Source organism: Pseudophryne corroboree, chromosome 7, assembly GCF_028390025.1.
Source record: "Pseudophryne corroboree isolate aPseCor3 chromosome 7, aPseCor3.hap2, whole genome shotgun sequence".
Taxonomy (NCBI): domain Eukaryota; kingdom Metazoa; phylum Chordata; class Amphibia; order Anura; family Myobatrachidae; genus Pseudophryne; species Pseudophryne corroboree.
The window spans coordinates 148213391-148235590 of NC_086450.1; the positions used below are offsets into that span (position 1 = coordinate 148213391).

The 22200-nt window shown below is 42.9% G+C and overlaps 1 protein-coding gene across 5 annotated transcripts in view; it reads left to right on the forward strand.

Annotated features, from left to right (window-relative positions):
* The window catches only part of THSD7B (thrombospondin type 1 domain containing 7B), a 1210507-nt gene extending 1189159 nt beyond the window's left edge, over nucleotides 1–21348 (forward strand). For all 5 annotated transcript variants that reach the window (XM_063933719.1, XM_063933721.1, XM_063933718.1 and 2 more), the window contains 4 exons: nucleotides 2991–3073; nucleotides 12764–12956; nucleotides 16912–16999; nucleotides 20575–21348. In XM_063933719.1, the coding sequence (XP_063789789.1) occupies nucleotides 2991–3073; nucleotides 12764–12956; nucleotides 16912–16999; nucleotides 20575–20656 (446 nt within the window). In that variant the 3' untranslated portion in view covers nucleotides 20657–21348. The remainder of the gene's footprint in view (nucleotides 1–2990; nucleotides 3074–12763; nucleotides 12957–16911; nucleotides 17000–20574) is intronic.
* Nucleotides 21349–22200: the final 852 nt, after the last annotated feature.

Below are 22200 nucleotides of genomic sequence, written 5' to 3' on the forward strand. Positions count from 1 at the left end.
CAGATGGGCTATCAAATTTAGCCCCATGACTGCAGACATCAGTAGATTGACAGGTGTTTGGGGGGTAGGAAGGGGGCGGTGAAGTGCTCTTTTTCACAAAATAGATGCATGCTGTCTCTCTTTTCTGGGAGTGCAGAGGTTGGGTCTCCGTCTTCTGATGGAGATTTCCTGGCCTCATCGACGGAGCTGCATAGTCTTATGGGTTACTCAGCCGGTGAATGGTGTCTCATGTAATCCGATGCTGCATCCTCAGACGCAGCAGAGGATCACACATGCATGCAGGAGGAGTCTACGTATATCAGATGCCTCCTGCTACATTACATATCTTATCATTGCTGATGCTTCCAAGTGAGCAGCAAAGATGCTGTTTCCAACCACATCTGAATCACCCCCAAAGTGCATTCAACGGTACAGTAAAAAGAAAAAAAAAAACAGGTCAAGACATGAGGTACATACAAATGTGGCCCTTAATCAGCCATGCCATTAGCAACCAATTAGCTTTTAACTATCATTTTATAAAATGTACTTGATAAATGATAGCTAGAACCTGAGAAACATCTCCTCTTCTCCATTCTTTAGTAGGCTTTATGCATCTTCCCTATATTTTCTAAAGACACTGAAAAGTGAGCAAGAGTTGGCAATTATATGTGATATAATGCATATTTGTAAATGGTCTTCCATTATTTCCAGACAGAGTCATTGGCCTTGCTATTTACAGTGGTGTACACAAGTAATAATCAGTATGAAGAAGGCAACAAGCTGATTCTGCAAGATAAACCATAACAAACGTTATGCAGTAAAGCAGCATGGTGTGTGCTCAGAGGCGAGAATGTGGAGCATGAGACAGCCCCATTACCCTCTCACTGCATTGTTTATACTAGTGACAGCTAAACCGCACCAAGCATTATTCCAGCATATCTCCATTCCCAACAGTATCTCAGCAATGTTTCTGCCTATTCCAGCAAAATGTGATAGCTATGTCTGTGCCCTCCAGCAAAACTACGGTATCCTATGATGACTTCTGGCAGATTTAGTTTGGAAATCTTATAAAAGTGGAGGAAGCAAAAAAATAGGTCAAATATTTTTAAAATTAAGCTAAATCAACTCTATAATCTATAAAGCCCAATCGTGATGGAGGGACAGAGGGCCTAAACCGATGGAGTACATACAAATCCAGTGGTTGTAGGGCCGCACAGTCACAATGCGCAGAACATGTGCAGAACAAGTCGCAGCCCCCTGGCAGCCGCAGTATGATTAACATATTGCAGAGGCACTGTTCAAAATGGGGGCATTTCATTCCATTTTGTAGGTGTGATGGGTCCAGGGACTTTGAATGGTCCTGGGTGTTTGGATCGGGTCTCGCAAGTACATGCAGGAGGCATCTATCTCCTACAGACGCCTCCTGCTGCATCTGAATATTCATTACACTGAATTGCACATCTGCTTCCTTGCGGCTGTGCAGTTCCTTACATACATGAATTAGGTCCAGAGTCCTCAAACTGGCACTGTCCTGCCTCTATTAGAACAGGTGGGATGTGTGTTTTACAGCTACTTGTAACACCTCTGTGCGTCCAAGCTATTAGTACAATTATATATTTGCCAACTGTCCCTAAATCACTGGGACAGTGGGGGTCATTCTGAGTTGATCGCTAGCTGCTTTCGTTCGCTGCGCAGCGATCAGGCTAAAAATTGCCACTTCTGCGCATGCGTATGCGGCGCAATGTGCACGCACGTCGTACTAATACAACGACTGATGTAGTTTTACACAGGGTCTAGCGATGCTTTTCAGTCGCACTGCTGGCCGTAGAGTGATTGACAGGAAGAGGGTGTTTCTGGGTGTCTACTGACTGTTTTCAGGGAGTGTTCGGAAAAATGCAGGTGTGCCAGGAAAAACGCAGGGCGTGTTTGTGACGTCAAAACAGGAACTGAACAGTCTGAAGTGATCGCAAGCACTGAGTAGGTCTGGAGCTACTCTGAAAGACTGAAACTGCACAAAATTATTTTGTAGCCGCTCTGCGATCCTTTCGTTCGCACTTCTGCTAAGCTAAAATACACTCCCAGTGGGCGGCGGCATAGCGTTTGCACGGCTGCTAAAAACTGCTAGCGAGCGAACAACTCGGAATGACCACCAATGTGAGTTGTTTTTTCCCCTGAAAATTTCCGTTTTTCATTACTGCACAATACAATTAATAATTTGTGTATATTTGATGCAATTCTTATATCTATCCCTGTTATCTTGACTTTATAGTGTACTTCCACATTTATTAAGTAGGAATATTAAAAATACAAAGAAAGTATCCTGCAATCAAAGTCAGCAAACATGGCAGGATGGGGATTGCAGTTCTCCAAGTTACCCACAGCAAATTGTCCCTGGAAAAGTATATTAAACAATACAGGTTGAGTATCCCTTATCCAAAATGCTTGGGACCAGAGGTATTTTGGATATCGGATTTTTCCGTATTTTGGAATAATTGCACACCATAATGAGATATCATGGTGATGGGACCTAAATCTAAGCACAGAATGCATTTATGTATCATATACACCTTCACACACAGCCTTAAGGTAACTTTAGCCAATATTTTTTATAACTTTGTGCATTAAACAAAGTGTGTGTACAAACACACAATTAATTTATGTTTCATATACACCTTATACACACAGCCTGAAGGTCATTTAATACAATATTATTAATAACTTTGTGTATTAAGCACAGTTTGTGTACATTGAGCCATCAAAAAACAAAGGTTTCACTATCTCACTCTCACTTAAAAAAGTCCGTATTTCGGAATATTCCGTATTTCGGAATATATGGATATGGGATACTCAACCTGTACAACTATAACAGTAAGAGGATGCTCTGCCTGCACTGCCTATCACTGATTGTCATTACATGAACATAGCCAGACTTGGGACTACTGGATGAAGAGCTGTGTAGAGAATGAGATGGAAGGTGGATTTAATAGGTATTGATGTTTTTCTTCTTTCAGGAGGTTGCTCTCCTAACTCCCAGCCTGCTGCCGTTCGAAGCTGCGACCCACCATGCAGAAAACCATTTTCCTATTGTATGCAGGTAACCTACAAAGAAAGAAACACTTGCTGCACGACCAACCTAATTTCATTCACACACAGCTACAGAACAGAATAGACTTTGGGATGTGTTTTAAAAGGATACAGTGTCACCTAGAGGATATTCAGGGAATTGCACCGAGATAACATTTACGTTGAACCACAGATGCTGGATAAATGTGACCATCCAGTACACTGTTACTGTGGCCACAAATTTCTATATATTACGTATTTAGATGATACATACTGTACTGTATGTTATCTGCTCAACATCTTTTATTTATTTAAATAGGTCTTTATATTGAATTACTGTATGCTTTCTTTCACTGTACTGTACACTAATGCTTCATGTGGTTTCTATGTTTGTGATAATTACAGTGTATAATAGTTTGATGTCCAATATATATGAGAGTAAATGTACACATGATCTAATCAGTTTATATCAACTCACAGGACAGTACTAAGAATAATATACAGTATGTCGGTAAAAAAAATACTTCCATCTTACCCATTTACATTACTGTAAGTTAGGGAGTGGTGTCAGATATTTTGTTATTACGTACAGTATCAGTGAGTTTTACAACAATAATTCATTTACCCCCTAGGGCAGAGGTACTGTAAGTTGTGGGTCAGGATATCAATTATCTTTCTCCTAAGCTTGACCGTTCCATCCTGTTCATCCCTTCCTAGCCCTGTTCAGCCTCTCTATGCATAATCTTTCATTTAAGATTAAACCAAATCTACATGCTGATACAGGTGTAAGTCTTTTTTGTACTTATGCATAGTACGGAAATACCTATTTTTACAGGAACACACAAAAAGACATTTAGGTACAATAATACCTGAGCTCCAATGTATTGATTTTTAATGTTGCATGTATTTTGCTTTGTTTTTATAAAATAAATACCCCATTTGTAGTACATATTATCTGGGTCCTGTTTTCATGCAGCATGAGATATGTCCCAGGTGGACCTGGGACATGGACTGTAATGGAAGTTAATCTTAATTAGCTGGTTTTTATTATTATTATTATTATTATTATTATTATTATTATTATTTTGTGCATCTTCCCTTTGCCCATCCGTATTGAACATTTGACCGTTCAGGAAAAGAGCAAATAGGATTTCTAAAGGGTATATTCCAATACTTGATTTTGGAACATACTGTATAAGGAAATAGTTAACAATAGTTATTTAATTGGCAACCCACAGCTTATATTGATCTATCACAGGGATGTAACTAGGTGTGTGCCGATGGTGCCTTGCCCACAGCGCAACTGCAGTGGAGGTGCAACATCTGGCAGCACACCCCCACCTATGGCCATTATATTTCGTGAGGTAGTAGTGGAGTTCCGCTTTCCACTTGCGCTTGTATCCCGCCGATGCCTCTGTAAGGTCCAGAAAGCAGGCGGCATTTGGTGTGACACAGCCTCGTGCGGTAATGCAGCCTGTGAGAGCCGCCACCTCTGTAATGTAGAGGGAGTGTGAGCACTACAGCAGGCAGCTCCTGGATGTGAGCCGCCGCTGCCTCTGCTAATACCACTGTGCGCACCTGCAATGGAGAGGGAGCGGTACAGGTCTCGTAAGTGCCCTGTCAGTGGTCATGATGCCTGTGAGAGCCGCTGCCTCTGCTAATTCCGGCTGTGCACACCTGCAATGGAGAGGGAGCGGTACAGGTCCCGTAAGTGAGCCGACGCTGTCAGTGGTCATGAGATCTGTGAGAGCCGCTGCAGCTGGATGGCAGAGCGTCTGTACAGGTGATAAAACAAACGAACAAAGACACACACACACACACCACCCCCCTCTCTCCCTGACTCTGCTACCTAATGTGTCAAAAAGGGGGACTCTGCCTGCTCTGCCGTACTGTGTAAAAGGCGGAACACTACGTGCCGTACTGTGTAAAAGGGGGACTCTTTTTACCTGCCTAATGTGTAATAGGGGACTCTACCTGCCATAATGTGTAAAAGGGATCTCTGCCTGCCGTACTGTGTAAAAGGGAGCTATGTGGCCACGCCCCTTTACCATGAAGCCCAGCTCCTATATTTTTGGCGCACACCTGCAGTGCGCATTGGCCCTGTTTTATATTTGGTTGTGGTAAACGGGGGAAACGATGCTGTTTCTTGCACACAGCGCTAAAATGTCTAGTTACGCCATTGATCTATCATTTAGTATTTTAGATACAGGCACATCTATAAAATCAATATTGTCATAATTCCCGCATAGATATTAAGAATTTTGTTTCCTCTACATCTGTATGGTCAATTATGGTCAAGGCTCGGGCACTGAAATCTAAGAAATAAAAGGAAGCATATTCTTCTCTTTCCATTAGAAGTACAATATGGTATACATTTAATAATGGCTTTAATTGAATGTATTCATAAATGACTCATTATGACAAGTTTATGCAAGTCACAGTATGACTCTTTGTAGTCATTGTAATTTTTTTTATTACAAAAGACTTTACTTCATATAATGATGTAATGATTTTTGAGCATTTGAAAATATCTTTAAGAGAACAGAAAACAAACTTGCAATAATAATAATAATAATAATAATAATAATACATAAATAATAATAATTATTATTATCAGAATCAGCTTTATTGGCCAGGTATACTCACGTATACTGGAATTGTTTGCGCTTACAATGCATCGACAAATAACAACATAAAGGGGAGATACAAACGTGATACATAACATACATGTATACATACATACATACATACATACATAACATGCTTTACTATGAGAATACTGTGTAAAATTGCATCTCAGTACATAGCACCAGACCTTTTAGACATCCTTTAGTAGATGAACAGCTAGTGGGAAGAAGCTTTTAGTGGTTCTGGTCGTCCTGGCGGGAATGGACCTGTAACGCCTGCCTGATGGGAGCATTTCAAACAGGTTGTGGCCAGGGTGTTGCTTGTCTGCCAGAATTTTCCCAGCACGCTTTTTGACTCTGGACAGGTATAGGTCTTGAAAAGTGGGGAGATCGATCTCGACAATCTTCTCAGCTGTCCTCACCACCCTCTGTAGCCTTCGTCTTTCACACTCTCTGGCAGCTCCATACCAGACTGTGATCGATGAGCATAGGACAGACCCTACGATGGCTGTGTAGAAGATATGCAGCAAATTCTGCAGGATATTGAATTTCTTGAGTTGCCTTAGGAAGAACATTCGCTGTTGCGCCTTCCTGGCGATGGCGCTTGTGTTTGGTCCCATTTAAGGTCATGGGATATTTTTGACCCTAGGAATTTAAAGGAGTCGACCCACGACACCACGCGGTCGGCAATCACGAGTGGGGGCAAGACAGCAGGTTTCCTTCTGAAGTCCACTACCATCTCTACTGTTTTGAGGGGGTTTAGGTCCAGGTTATTCTTGCCGCACCACTGTGTTAGCTGGTCAACCTTGCGTCTGTATGCAGACTCATCCCCGTCCTCGATTAGACCAATGATGGTGGTGTCGTCAGCGAATTTTATGATTTTTATCGATTGCTCGGCCGAGGTACAGTCATTGGTGTATAGAGAGAAGAGCAGGGGGGAGAGGACACATCCTTGGGGGCCCCTGTGCTGATTGAGCACACGTCAGATGAAAGCTTCCCTGCTTTCACCACCTGTCTCCTTGTTGTCAGGAAATCTACGCTCCAGGAGCATGTTGGTGCAGGAACACCTAAGGAGAGTAGTTTCGGCTGCAGGATACATGGGACGATTGTGTTGAATGCTGAGCTGAAGTCCACGAATAGGACCCTCGCATAAGTACCTGGGCAGTCCAGGTGCTGTAGGATGTAGTGCAGCCACAAGTTAACTGCATCCTCGATGCTCCTGTTAGCACGGTAGGCGAACTGCAGGGGGTCCATTTGAGAGTTAGTCACTTCTCTCAGGTGGTTAAGCACCAGCCGCTCGAACGCTTTCATGACCACAGATGTAAGTGCAAAGGACCTGTAGTCATTCAGATCTTTAACGGTTGAGTTCTTGGGAACCGGGATAATTGTTGATCGTTTAAAGCTGGAGGGAACCTTACACGTCTCCAGCGAGGTGTTGAAGATCCTGGTAAAGATGGGGGCAAGCTTGACAGTGCAAGTCTTCACGGCAGATGACGACACGCCGTCTGGTCTGTGGCTTTCCTGGGTTTTTTTTTATATTACTTCTATCTCTCCTGAGTCTACCCTGAGAGCCGCACAGGGGGGGTGCTGTGCTCACATCCGGGGTAGATCTGAGACTGGGGACTTCCTTCTTGAATCTACAATAGAAGTTATTCAGCTCGTCTACCAGATTTTGCTGTATGACAGTGGGGTTTGGGGTTTTCTTGTAACTAGTCATGGCCTGCATGCTTCTCCACACTGACGCAGGGTCGTTGGTTGAGAGGTTGTTTGTCAGTTTATTGGAGAACTGCCTTTTTGCCTGACTAATTTCACGTGACAGGGAGTTTCTGGTCAGTTTGTACTGATCCCTGTCTCTCCTGTAGGCCTCCTCATTCGCCCGACGGAGTTTTCTGAGCTGGGCGCTAAACCACGGCTTGTTGTTGTTAAAGGTGCAAGATGTTTTGGTTGGCACACACATGTCCTCGCAAAAGCTGATGTTGGATATCACTACATCAGCCAGTTCATCTAGGTTAGTAGAAAAAGCTTCAAAGACCCTCCAATCTGTGCAGTCAAGACAGGCCTGGAGCTCTAACTTTGCTTCGCTTGTCCAGCTTTTTACAGACCTAACCACAGGCTTTGTCTGTCTCAGCTTCTGGGTGTAGGTTGGGAGGAGGTGAACTAGGCAGTGGTCAGAACGGCCCAGGGCTGCACGGGGGATAGACCGGTAGGCAGCCTTGATGGTGGTGTAACAGTGGTCCAGGGTGCATCCTTCCCTGGTGGGGCATTTGACTGGTTGCTTAAACTTCGGTAGCTCCTGGCTCAGGTTTGTGTTGTTGAAGTCACCCAGTACTATGAGCGGTGAGTCAAGATATTTGAGTTCTGCGTCCGTTATCCTGATAGCCAGCTGGTGTAGGGCTTCGTCTGCTCTTGCTTGGGTGGGAATATACACTCCTACCAAGACTATTGAGGCAAATTCCCGGGGTGAGTAGAACGGCTTACAGTTGATGATAAGCGTCTCCAGTTGTGGGCTGCATGATTTGCATAGGTTAGTGACGTTGGTGCACCACCCTTCATTTATGTAGCAGCAGATACCACCACCTTCGGATTTACCGGTGCGCTCCTTGTCACGTTTGGCCCTGAATAGGCTAAAGCCCGGCAGGGACACTGAGGAGTCAGCAATTTGGTCATCCAGCCATGTTTCAGTGAAGCAGAGGATAGATGACCCAGCAATGCCCGATCTAGCGTCGCTCATGAGCAAGGACAGCTCATCCGTCTTGTTCACAATGGATCATGCATTAGAGAGTAGGAGTGCTGACTGGTGGCTTCTGCGTCTCCACTTTACCAGGGCACCAGTACGGCAGCCCCTCCAGTGCCTCTGGGAGGCTCCCCGCCACCTTTCTGATTGGTTGGGGGCCGACCCTGGCTCCCATGCAGTTGTATCGTCTGCAACATCACCCCCTCCAGATGCCACATCTGCGCCGCAGCTGGGCCGGGGGACCTCATCTCTGCTCTGAAGGGGAAACCCTGCACTGTCACCACTGGAGTCGGCATCTTCACCACTGGTATACTGGGGTCCCCTGTGTGTGTAGCGGGGGCAGGCTTCTTACTGCCGCATCTTGGGCAGTAATAATATTATGCAGCAAACAAACAGTATGATATAATAGGTATTAATGAAACTTGGCAGGATGAATCTCATGATTGGACAGTTAATCTAGAGAGTTATATGCTGTTCAGGAGAGACAGATTAAATAAAAGGTGTGGAGGGGTATGTCTTTATGTAAAGCCTTTATTAAAACCTAATATAAAGGAAAACATTCACGATGGGACCGTAAATACTGTGGAGACTTTATGTGTAGAAATTGCATGCAGGGGAAAGAGACTGAAAAAGATACTTATAGTGACATTGACTGGGAAATTTTGTTTCAAGGAAAGAATACTACAGAGAAATGGGATGTGTTAAAAACGTTGCTCACTAGTTATACTTGTAAATTCATTCCCATGGGCAGCAAACGAAGGAGTAATAATTCCAAACCAATGTGGCTTAACAAAAAGATTAAGAAACTAATGGCCAAAAAGAGGTGAGCTTTCAAAAAAGTATAAATCGGACAGGAAGGAAGAGTCATTCCAGTACTATAAGTATTGTAACAAAATATGCAAAAAAGAAATCAGAAAATAGAAACGGAAAAGCTAATAGTAAAGGAAAGTAAATTAAACCCCAATAAGTTTTTAAATACATCAACAGCAAAATATTAAAGAAAGAGAGTATAGGCCCTTTAAAAGACAATTTGGGTGTCCTAATCAAAGATGACAATGACATAGTGGCAAAATTAAACAAGTTTTTCTCATCAGTATTTACAAGAGAGGACCAGATGGCGGGATTGACGCATAACCTCAGCAATGATAATGTCCCACTACTTTATGCTTATATAAGTGAGGAAGTAGTCAGTGATGGATTAAAAAGAAACCAGATCAATAAGTCACCTGGTCCTGACGGAATTCAACCAAGGGTTCTCATGGAGCTGCACTCCGAATTAGCAAGACCCCTATACTTGATTTTCAATTACTCACATCAGGCATGGTCCCCAAAGACTGGCGTATAGCAGAAGTAGTGCCGATATTTAAGAAGGGAAGTAAATCTGAACCGGGTAATTAGAGACCAGTAAGTCTTACATCTATAGTGGGGTACGTACTGGAAAGTATTTTAAGGGATAGAATATAGGAGTTCCTCAAAACCAATAAGGTTATTAATAGGAACCAACACGGATCTGTGAAGGATAGATCATGTCAAACTAACTTAATAGGCTTTTATGAAATGGTTAGTGCAAACCTAGATCAAGGTAAAGAGGTGGACGTACTCTTTTAGACTTTGCCAAAGCTTTCGATACAGTACCTCACATGAGACTTATATACAAATTAAGAGAACTTGGGCTAGGGAGCACAATATGCACTTGGGTTAGAAATTGTTTGGATAAAAGGGAGCAGCGAGTGGTGGTAAATGGAACGTTTTCGAATTGGACTGAAGTACTAAGTGGTGTCCCACAAGGTTCTGTACTTGGACCACTATTGTTTAATATTTTCATAAATGATCTAGAAGTAGGTCTAGAGAGTACAGTGTCAATTTTTGCAGATGGTACCAAACTGTGTAAGGTTATAAATTCGGAGGGGGGATGCGAAGTCTCTATGACTTATTTAGATTGGAAACATGGGCAGCAAAATGGAGAATGCCGTTCAACATAGACAAATGTAAGGTAATGCACTTTGGTAGCAAGAACAGAAATACTACCTACATACTAAATGGGGAGAAACTATGGGATTCTGTAATTGAAAAGGATTTAGCTGTTCACATAAATAACAAACTTAGCAGTAGTACCCAAAGGAGGAAGGCAGCAAAAAAGTCAAGCAAGGTATTAGCATGTATAAAACGGGGACTTGATGCAAGGGATGAGAGTGTTATACTCCCATTGTATAAATCATTGGTGAGGCCACATCTCTAATACTGTGTACAACTATGGGCACCATACTACAAAAAGTATATCCTGTAACTAGAAAAGGTTCAAAGACAGGTGACCAAATTGAATAAGGGGATGTAGATGCTAGAATACCTGGAAAGGTTGGATAGGCTAGGCATGTTTACATTAGAAAAAAGGAGATTAAGAGGGGACATGATTAACATTTACAAATATATAAGTGGTCAACACACAGAGTTAGTGGTGGATTTGTTTTTGGTAAGATCACCACAGAGGACACATGGACACCAGCTTAGGTTACAGGAGAAGAGATTTCGCACATAGAGGCGGAAAGGTTTCTTTACAGTAAGGACAATACGTACTTGGAATTGAGGGTTATATATAGCAAGTATATATACAGGCGCTGTGATGAGTATGCTTCTCCTAGCAGCTGATTAATTAGGGGTAGTCAAACCCTTTGATAACAAGGAAGGAAAAAAGGGGGGGTATACAGCGCTAATTGACACAATATATTCCAAAAAAATATATATTATTTAATGGTTTAAAAATTTAAAATGCAAAAATTATACAATTTAATAAATAAATAATCTGAAATATGTCTCAATATTGACTTCAGGTGGACTTGAATTTCTATTATTGCTGATACCAAAAATATATAACACTCATCAGGATAATATCAACCAATATATAAACAGTCATAAATAGGGACCAGAAATGGAGTTATTCATCCAATTGGATGTGATTACCGAGTCTGTGTTCCGTTTAAAGAGGGCTCCCTTGGAATACAAGTCCGTATGGCAACGGCAACAATTGTTGGGGTCCTGGTTCACAGATCTTTCGGAACTCCGTGTTCCAATAAGTGGGATTCTCCTGTAGTTTGTAATGGGCAATGGCAATGCCTGTAGGAGTCCTGGTTCACGGATGTAGCAGATAGCAAGGTCCAGACTGTAGATGATGGTATGGTGATGGTGTTGGTCAGCAAATGTCCACACAGGTCTCAACCTAACATGTTTCGCTGCTCCAGGCAGCTTTTTCAAAGGTACTTGGAATTGCCTGCCTGAGAAAGTAGTAATGGCGGACTCTGTAATTACTTTTAAGAATGGGCTAAATAAATTCCTAATGGATAAGAATATACAGGGTTATGATGGGTAAATCATGCACTATAGTAATAAAATGTTAAAAATAATTAAAAATAAATAAATAAGAGGAATTGACATAACGGTTAAACAAAGTTAAAATTAGTGATCTCGATGACAAATTGTCTTTTTTCAACATCAAAAACTATGTTACTATGTAATAATAATAATAATACAAAATAATAATTAATAAATAATGTATTAAATAAAAACAGGCATAAACTAAGCTAGGATATTAACTTAATTTAAATATTTCCATTTTAGCTATCTTATTAAATTACTTTAATATCTTGTAAATTAATACAACTCTCAGATGAATACAAAATCTTTTCTCACATCCAATTAAAAAAATACAATTAATGTTACAATAAATCATTCTGTACTTCACATCATTTTCATTCGCCAAGACACTGTAAAAGATCGGTAAAATACTAGAGCTGAACCATAAGAACAATACGCAAGAGCCCAAAAAGTAAGAACAATAATGGTAGCCATTTTGATAAATAAAAAATCATAAAAAAACCCGTAGGTAGTTCCCCTAAATAATAAGTCTCAGACTAGAGACAACGCAGAGAAGACACTAATTTGTAGGATCCTATAGACTTTATACTCTTTCTTCTGCACATAAATATTTTGATGCAAGTGTAGAGAGGTTCCTGGACAGTGGGAAAATAACCTCTAATGGGTCCTACACACTTGTCGATGTGTATGAGCGATATGAACGATCCTATTCAGTAATGAACAATAAATTGTTCATAATGCTCAGTGTGCAATGCACCAATGATGAACGATACGCGTCCCTGCAGTCCAAATTGGAAACAACGCCAAATATGTAGGGCCCATAAGTGAGGCCTGGCAGGGAAATGTCCAAACATCAGTGTGTTGTAGGAGAGTATTATGTATTGCAGTATGTTATTATAGCAATGATTTGGTTATTTTTTACAAAAAATATCAGTTACTTTCTGCACAGAGCGGCTCCTGGTAATTCTCAGCTTGGTCATGTTTCTTCCAGAGTGGAATCTGTGGTTGCCATGAAGGATACACACAAATAATGAGATCTAGCGGCGTCCTTGACTATTGTTTGAAAGTTCCGGGCCCTGAATCTAAGAAAGCCGACGTGAAAACTTTCATTGAAAAAAGTAAACCTAGTATCAACTCCAAACTCCCGCAGATATTTAACTGGTCGATTCAGCTATTTGACCAAGGCAAGTATATTATTATTATCTTTTATTTATATGGTGCCCCAAGGGATCCGCAGCACCCATTACAGAGTACATAAACAAAGGAGCAAAACAAGAAAAAGCAGTTTGAAACAATATAGGACAAGTACAAGGTATATACAGAAAATCAGGTGTTAGGTGCCACCAAAGGGAGTATTGAGTATAAGATGTAAGTAAGACAAGGAAAGGCACATGAGGGGAGAAGGCCCTGCTCTTGCAAGCTTACAATCTAACAGGTGAAGGGCTAACAGACTGGGGTAATACAGATTGGGTAGACCGTGAGCATGGACAAGAGGGGTATGAGGACAGTTGGTTGGGTTTGGGGAAGTAGTATGTTTTGACAGCCCGTTTGAAGTTTTGTAGAAAAGTGGAAAGTCAGATAGGGAGAGGTAGAGAATTCAGAAATACGGAGCAGCAGTGCAGCACGTGCAAAATCTTGTAGGCAGAAGTGGGAGGAGGTAATCAGTTGGCAGGAGAGGCGGCATGCATTAGTAGAGCGAACAAGACAGGTGGGAGTGTAGAGAGAGATGAGGTCTGAGATGTAAGAAGGAGAAGAGTGGTTGAAGGTGAGTGCGAGAAGCTTGAATTGGATTCTGAATGGGAAGGGGAGCCAGTGAAGGGCTCGTAAGAAAGGGGAGATGGATGTAGTATGTTTTGGTGAGGAAGATGAGATGGGCAACAGCATCGAGGATAGATTGGAGCGGAGAGTGCATATGTCAGGGAAGCCAGAAAGGAGGAGATTACAGTAGTCCAATCTGGAGATGACCAGTGAGCATCCCGGGTGAGAAAGGGTCTGATCCTGGAAATGTTTTTGAGATTGAAATGACAGGTTTTTGAGAGGTACTTAATGTGTGGTTTGAAGGAGAGGAAGGAGTCAAGGATTACTCCAAGACTGCGCACTTGGGGACTAGAGGAAATAGTAGTGCCATCAATAGATAATGAAATTATGGGAGATGAGGTTATTGTATTGAAGATAAGAGTGAGGAGAGCAGGTGAAAGGTCAGGAGAGGAAAGGTAGATTTGAGTATCATCAGCGTAGAGATGATACTGTAAGTCAACAGAGCTAATGAGCTCACCTAAAGAAGATGTGTAGAGAGAGAAAAGGAGAGGCCCAAGAACAGAACATTGGGGGACACCTACTGGTAGAGGAAGTGTGTGTGTGTGTGTGTGTGTGTGTGTGTAAGGGGGTGGAGGCATGAGAGATTCAGAGAAGGAATGGTCAGAAAGGTAGGAGGACAGCCAGGAGAGGGCAATATCACACAGACCAAGGGAGTAAAGAATTTGCAGGAGGAGAGCCAGGAGAGGGCAGTATCTCGCAGACCAAGGGAGTAGGGATGGCCATCGGTGTGTTCGCCATCGATGGTTGCCATTGATGGTGAAACTGTGAGTGACCATCCATGGTCACTAACTATGCTATGGGGGATCATCGATGGTTTCACTCAGCGATGGCCATCCCTGTTATTCCTATGAATGACCTCCGGGCCAATCACAGCCCAGAGGTGGGGCTTAGCGGATGTCGGGGGCAGAGCTATGCTCCGTGTCCTGGCATCTTGTAAAAAAAAAATTTAAAAATTTGTTTAAGCTAAGCCATCGATGGAGGGAAACCATCTGGTTCTCTCCCATCGATGGCAAAACCATTCGACGTTGGCCTTAAACCATCGATGATTTGGAATCATCGATGGTCGATGGCCATCCTTACAAGGGAGTAAAGGATTTGCAGGAGGAGAGGGTGGTCCGCATTGTTAAATGCCGCAGAGAGGTCAGGGAGGATAAGCAGAGAGTAGTGGCCCTGGGGATTTAGCAGCAAGTATATATTAAACATGTGAAAACTTAAACAAGAGAGTAGTTGTAGGAACAGCCAATCATATATTTACTATTTTGCAGTTTCAATGTACAGTAAACATAAAAAAAAATATTGTTTAGTAATTGAGAAGACTGGCTCTCGGAGACTAGTACTAATATAAGGCCAGTGTCAGAGATGCACGCAAATATGATGGCTGCTTACATCTCCGATATTTTCAGAACTACGCCTGTGCTTGATCTATGTTGTGCATATGCAGATCTTAGTCTGCAGCGGCGGTTGCACTTGTTTGGGTTGGGGCCAACATCCCAGGATACGGGTCCAACACCCGTACTCTAGGCATGCCGAGGCCAGTGTTTGTGTCCTTGGATGCATCTTCACTGGCCCGAGCAGCGTGAAAACACCGGCCATCCTGAGAGACCTCAGGGTTACTCGGAAGGCTGATGTTCATGCAGATGTTCTAAAGCTGCATCTTCAGACACTGCAGTGGATCAAGGAAGCTGACAAGAGGCATAAGACACCTCCTGTGGTGTCATTAGCATATTTTAGCACAGCTGTGCTACTGTGTCCATTTCTGAAGCATGCCTAGAGTACTCCAGTTTTCAGAAATCTGGGTGTGCTGGGGGATACATTCACCATCTCAGTGTTCAGGATGCCATTGCCAACACCACTCAGGAGATCGGCAGCGGAACACCAACAGCCGACATAAAAACGCAGGCGTGTTTAGGAGGCATGTTTGAGGCTGTGACTGAGATCCTATACACAGCTGCAATGTCTCTGATATCTCACTTCCTGCGGCCATGCTGAGCGACCTTAGGGATTGTCAGAACTTCTATAATGGACTGTTCTGAGGCCAGGGCTGCATCTTTGTACACAGCCGCTGGGATTTTCAAAGCCGCCAGTCAGCGTCTCAATACAAATCCAGGCGGCTCACACAAACTCGTAGTTGCAAATGCATTAGTATTAGCAGTCAGGCCCTTTGTCCCACCATCTCTTCCATGGGTGTACAGTGAGTCCCTGCTGTAGGGTGGGAAGGTCGGGAGGTATTTGCTGTTCATTGTTGGTCTGCATAGGGGAGCAGCAATGAACAGGCAAGCAACAAAATGGATTGTTTGCTTTAAGGAACAAGGAAATGTTACTGTACAAAGACTAATAATGTCCCTGCTTTACAATGTAATCATTAATGTTACATAAATGCTGCATGTATTTCCCAATCAATCATGTTAAAAGTAAAAGATATGATGTAAGGCAATGGTAAAACTCCCATTTCTGGCTGGATGAACCTTATAGTGCACATGGGCCCTCATTCCGAGTTGTTCGCTCGCTAGCTGCTTTTAGCAGCATTGCACACGCTAGGCCGCCGCCCTCTGGGAGTGTATCTTAGCTTAGCAGAATTGCGAACGAAAGATTAGCAGAACTGCTACTAAATAATTCTTTGCAGTTTCTGAGTAGCTCCAGACCTACTCACAGATTGCGATCAGCTCAGTCCGTTTAGTTCCTGGTTTGACGTCACAAACACGCCCTGCGTTCGGCCAGCCACTCCCCCGTTTCTCCAGACACTCCCGCGTTTTTCCCTGACACGCCTGCGTTTTTTAGCACACTCCCGGAAAAAGCTCAGTTACCACCCAGAAACGCCCCTTTCCTGTCAATCATTCACCGACCAGCAGTGCGACTAAAAAGCGTCGATCGAACACCAGCAAATCTACTAAGTTTTGTGTTAAATAACTTAGCGCATGCGCTCTGCGTACCATGCGCAGTTAGCAACAAATCGCGGCACAGCGAAAATCGTCAACGAGCGAACAACTCGGAATGACCCCCATGGGTGTGTATCGCGTTACCGGCGCTGGGTATCCCGGCGGTCAGCATCCCAACCGCTGGATCCCGGATCCGGAATGCCGGCGGAGGGGGTGAGTGCAGAAAGCCTCTTGCGGGCTCGCTGCGGACACCACAGGTTCTATTCCCACTCTATGGGTGTCGTGGACACCAACGAGTGGGAATAGTCCCTGCTAGTCGGCATGCCGACTGTCAGGATCTTGAGGGTGTGGAATGTAGCGAGAGGTAATGTGACCGGCGGTCACATAACTACATCCCGTACACATACTGTACAGTTTCTACAGTTTCTTTGTGTATTGTTTGCAGATGGACGTGTGAGTCTTTGGGTCTATGTGGTATGTGTGGGAAGTTTTCTCATCCTGGTTTTCCTCATCATCATTTCTTACCTCGTCTGGTAAGTATTTACCCTATAATACCAAAATGAATCATTGCTGTGTCACAGGAAATATCCTTCATCTCAATTTATAAACAGTATTTACGTTGTCAATAATTATTACTGTTAATATATACAACATAATGGGGCAGATGTATTAACCTGGAGACGGCATAAGGAAGTGATAAACCAGTGATATGTGCAAGGTGATAAAGGCATCAGCCAATCAGCTCTAATATGTAAATTAACAGTTAGGATATGATTGGCTGTTGCCTTTATCACCTTGCACATATCACTGGTTTATCACTTCCTTATGCCGTCTCCAGGTTAATACATCTGCCCCATAGTACTGTATTTGTGAACTTGCCAAATATAACAATACTAATAGCTAATTTATTAGTTGTTGGGACACAGCTTATATAAAAGGTTGATGATATCTTACGTTTCCAAACACAGAACCTCTGCCTTAGATCAAACTTGCCTGTTTCTATAAGGCAGAAAATGTCTAATACCAGAAAGCAATGGGGGTCATTCTGAGTTGATCGCAGCAGCAAGTTTGTTAGCAATTGGGCAAAACCATGTGCACTGCAGGGGGGGCAGTGCACATGGTAACTGACTTATGAAACAATTGAATATCCCCCAATAGGTCAATCTCATATGGTCGACATGCATTAGGTTGACAGGTAAACAAGGTCAAAGTTGTCAAAAGGTTGACAAAGGTCGACATGAACCAAAGGTCACTATGGTGGAAATTTCGGCATGTCCAAGGTTGACACACAAATGATCGACACAAGTTTTTTGCATTTTTTCCAACTGCTTAATTTACTATACACGTGGACTGTGGTTGGGAATGGTAACCTGTGGCATGCACAGTGAGCCACCTTGCCAAAGCGTTATGAGAGAAGCGAGCCCACGAGGGTACACGTTTCCAGTAAGATATGTTAAACATACAAAAGGACACCCAAAAAAAACCAACAACTTCTGTCGACCTTTTTTGAATCAACCATTTCATGTCGACCTTTTGAAACAGTCAATTTTTTTGCATCTGTTAACCTTTACCAACTGTCTACCTTTTACATGTCAACATTTTGACCCTGTCAACCTAATGCATGTTGACCATATGGAGTCGGCCTAATGACCTTCTGTCTAGATAGTGTAGATCTTCTATATCACATCCAGCTGGTACTTTATCTCTCTCCATTTTATCACTATCCAAGGCTTAGTACATCTCCCATGTGAGATATCTTAAGTTCCAACAAGGTATCAGAACTTATACACATGTATATTTGTGATGTTAGCAGTTTTTATATAAAGCAATTTACACTATATGTTAGTTTTAGGACATGGGTTTATCTCTAATAGATGCAGGGTGTGCGAGGCACACAAGCCCCTGGCCAAGGGGTGTTCTCACCACACATTCTGCACCCAAAATTCTACTTACTTCTCCAGAGTCCGACGCTGGTGTTACAGAAATCACCAGGAACATGGCACAGGCACATTACGGCAGATGTACTAAGTCTTGGAGAGTGATAAAGTGGAAAGAGATAAAGCACCAACCAATCAACTTACTTATAACAATCATTTTTCAAACTAAAGGCCCCTGTACATTACTACAATTTCTCCTGCGGGAAAAATCGCAGCCGAAGCCCCTTGAGCTGCCCAGGAGCTTCTTGGGCGGCAGGATCGCATGTGGCCCTTTTGTATGTAACATATCGCATGCGATTCCGTTACCCGAGACGATGGTCGGACGTGCATCAGATCGATTTGGCCACTTTTGACCCAATTTCTCAGCCCGATCCGTCGGAATCGGGTGAAAAGTGGCCATATCAGACAAGTGTGTGGCCCTCTTAAGTCTAACACGACAGTTAGGAACTGATTGGCTGGTACTTTATCTCTCTCCACTTTATCACTCCACAGTAAATCTTGGTATATCTCCCCCCTAAGTTCCCAGAAACCTGAGAATGAATCTACACCAGTGGTTCCCAAACTCGATCCTCAAGTACCCCCCAACAGTTCATGTTTTCCAGGCCACCTAGCAGTTGAACAGGTGTATTCATTACTCACTGACACATTTTAAAAGACCCACAGGTGGAGCAAATAATTTCACTTGCAGTCCTGTGAGGAGACCTGGAAAACATGAACTGTTGAGGGTACTTGAAGACCGAGGTTTGGAACTACTGGTCTACACTGTGCTGACAAGCCTGCACACAGACAGTACACTTCAGCCAGCCCCGTCCTCTCTTCAAACGCCTCCAGTTAAGTAATTCTGTAAACTGTCAGAAATTCTATGTTTACAGTGTACATATTAATATAGCATCTTGCTATATAAACACAGCATTACAAGCTACGGAAGTTTCATTATTCTTTATTTTTAAATACTGTACATGCGAATATAAGTGCACACCAAAACTTCTCTACTGTGTGTGCACAGTCTCTGGAAAAACAGTCACCACGCCATTTTTACAGTGATTCCTGCTCCTAATAGGTAAGTATAGTTATATGGGTGTGAGCCCCCCACGTACCCTACACCCATTATAAATATGCCAATGAACGTATCTTACATTCAAAATGATCAGGGGATGTGTCTCAGTGTGCAGGGATCTCTTGACTTGTAGACACAGTAGCCATACTTTGATCACATACTGTAGGTGGGCCACTGCCTCATCATTAATTTTTAACCATTTCCCAGACCAGTTCTCGCACCCCTAAGATCAATTCATGACCCTCAATCCAGATGAAATGTTTCCTACATCTGATCACTTCAAGCTCTAAATGTAATTCTTGCCTCTCCCAAGTCAATTCATGCACCCTGTATAGTCAAGTGATGGCCCACACACACACTTATGGAATACTGAGGGTAGTACCGCACGCGCGCACACACACACACACACGCGCGCGCGCGGTCCCACACACAAGGATTACAGGTATATACAGATACAAACACACCCAGAGTTACACAGATACAGAGTTACAAACACACTGGCAAGCACAGTAACACAGCCTCAGGAGATTAGGCCACCACCGTAGTGTTACACAGTAGTGTTATGAAGGCCTTGCATTGATTTGAAGTGATTTGCTAAAATTGCCTCGTGGTCATCTTAACGTACAGGCACACCATGCAGATGCCCAGAACCCCACAATTTTAGGGGCATTTGAGCAGGGGTGGGCTGGTGCCTCTGGAGCTTCATGGCAGACAGATAGAGAATGCTGACTATCCGCTTTTATTGTGAATTACACGCAATCAGAACAGCCAGGCAGCATTCTCTATCTGCTTCCTAGCCTCCAGCCAGACCATGAATGGCTGTTAGCATACTGATTGGCGCTTGGCTGGAGCTATTCACCAATCAGACTGCTGACAGTCATTCACTGTATTGAAGCATGTGGAGAGACCACAGGAGGAGTAAGTACAGATTTTTGTTGTTGATGATACGAGTTGCAGCATTGCATCATCATCATGTCTCCCCCCAATTTGCCCCTCATCCTTTCTGAAATCCAAAGGGTATGAGGGGCAGTAACTATATTAAGTCAGGTTTTAACCCAGTAACCTAAACAACGTATATTAGGTACTTATTTTATGTTTCAATTTCCCCTTGCAGCAGAAAGCCACAAGGACAGAAAAGCAAGCTTCCTCAGCAAAAGCCTCTAACCTTGGCATACGATGGAGATTTTGATATGTAACATATATATAGATATATAAATGGTAATACAGATAAATCAGCTGCCTTAACTCTGTATGGAAATATTGGATCGTCCATGGATTTCTACAAAAGATAAAACTGGTGTTCGTATAATTTAGCTCAGACTATAACTTTTCATACTTGTGTCAATAGATAAACCAGTCTGTAGTCTTCATTTAAATACCTAAAATTTATACTACAGGAATCTATTAAAAAGAGACATTTTAAAGTCTAGAATGAACTTGTTATAATTCACATTTTCCAGAAAACTCCTAATTTGTTGGATATAACGCTCCCACTTTTTGTCACTACATAAGCCGTTGTGGAACTTATTGCGGACTGTCAAGAACTCCGAGATTTGTTACAAAGCATCTTGTATCATCATCTTGTTGAATAGTTTCTTCACTTTCAACATGAATATATCCACTTTCTGTGTACGGTATGAATGCTGGTGGGTGTATCAGGTTATGCAAAATAAAACATGAAATTGTATATAATGTAAATATTTGGACTGATAACACATTTTAACACCTGCAAATCTGTTTTTCTATGGGATTTTGTGATATATTTCTAACCCAAATTTTGTATCTTATGTAAAAATATGTCACATCAATACATCTCTACCCGTGAACCTTCAGATAAAGGCTCATAAAGGTTTAAATTATTATTGCAAATAAACTTCTTCAATGACAAGTGTTCTATGAATTCTTTTTTTAGCTTTAATCAAGTGTCTCAACCAGACATGACCATCAAGATACAGTGACGGGCGGTGAGGTCTTTGGCTGGGGAGGTACACACACACACACACACACACACACACACACACACACACACACACACACACACACACACACACACACACACACACATACATCTGCCCCCTCTTTCACTTTTGATGTGCCCTGTGTAGGCGCCGCTCAGGGTTGGTGCAAGGGTGTTTGCCGCCCTCCCTTAACTCATAAAGGAACTGCATGCATCACAAAAGAGGGGTGTGGTTTCACAAGGAAGGGGCATGGACACAATAGCACCTGAGAACAGTACCTTCAATTCAAATTACGCCACACTGTAGCACAATCTTATTCACATTACACTGTATGTAGTCCCCATGATTCATATTATGCAACATAGCAGTGTCCCTTATACTTATGTACAGCATTGCCTGTTGATTTTTTTAAGCTATTATCCCCAGCTCTGCCAGAGGATATTTTTTCTTCTCTCTTTTTACTCCTCTCTCTCAGCTCCCCTTTCCCCATCTATTTCCCTCCCCTCTTTCCCTTTCTTACTCCCACTACTTTGAGTCACAAGGAGGCTGAGGGCAGGGATGCTGAGGGGGAGATACAGGGAGGGTGAGGGCAGGGACGCTGAGGGGGAGATACAGGGAGGGTGAGGGCAGGGACGCTGAGGGAGACATACAGGGAGGGTGAGGGCAGGGATGCTGAGGGGGAGTTAGAGGGCAAGTGAGGGTAGGGATGCTGAGAGGGAGTTACAGGGAGAGTGCGGGCATGGACGATCATGGGGTGTTATAGGGAAAGTGAGTGCATGGAC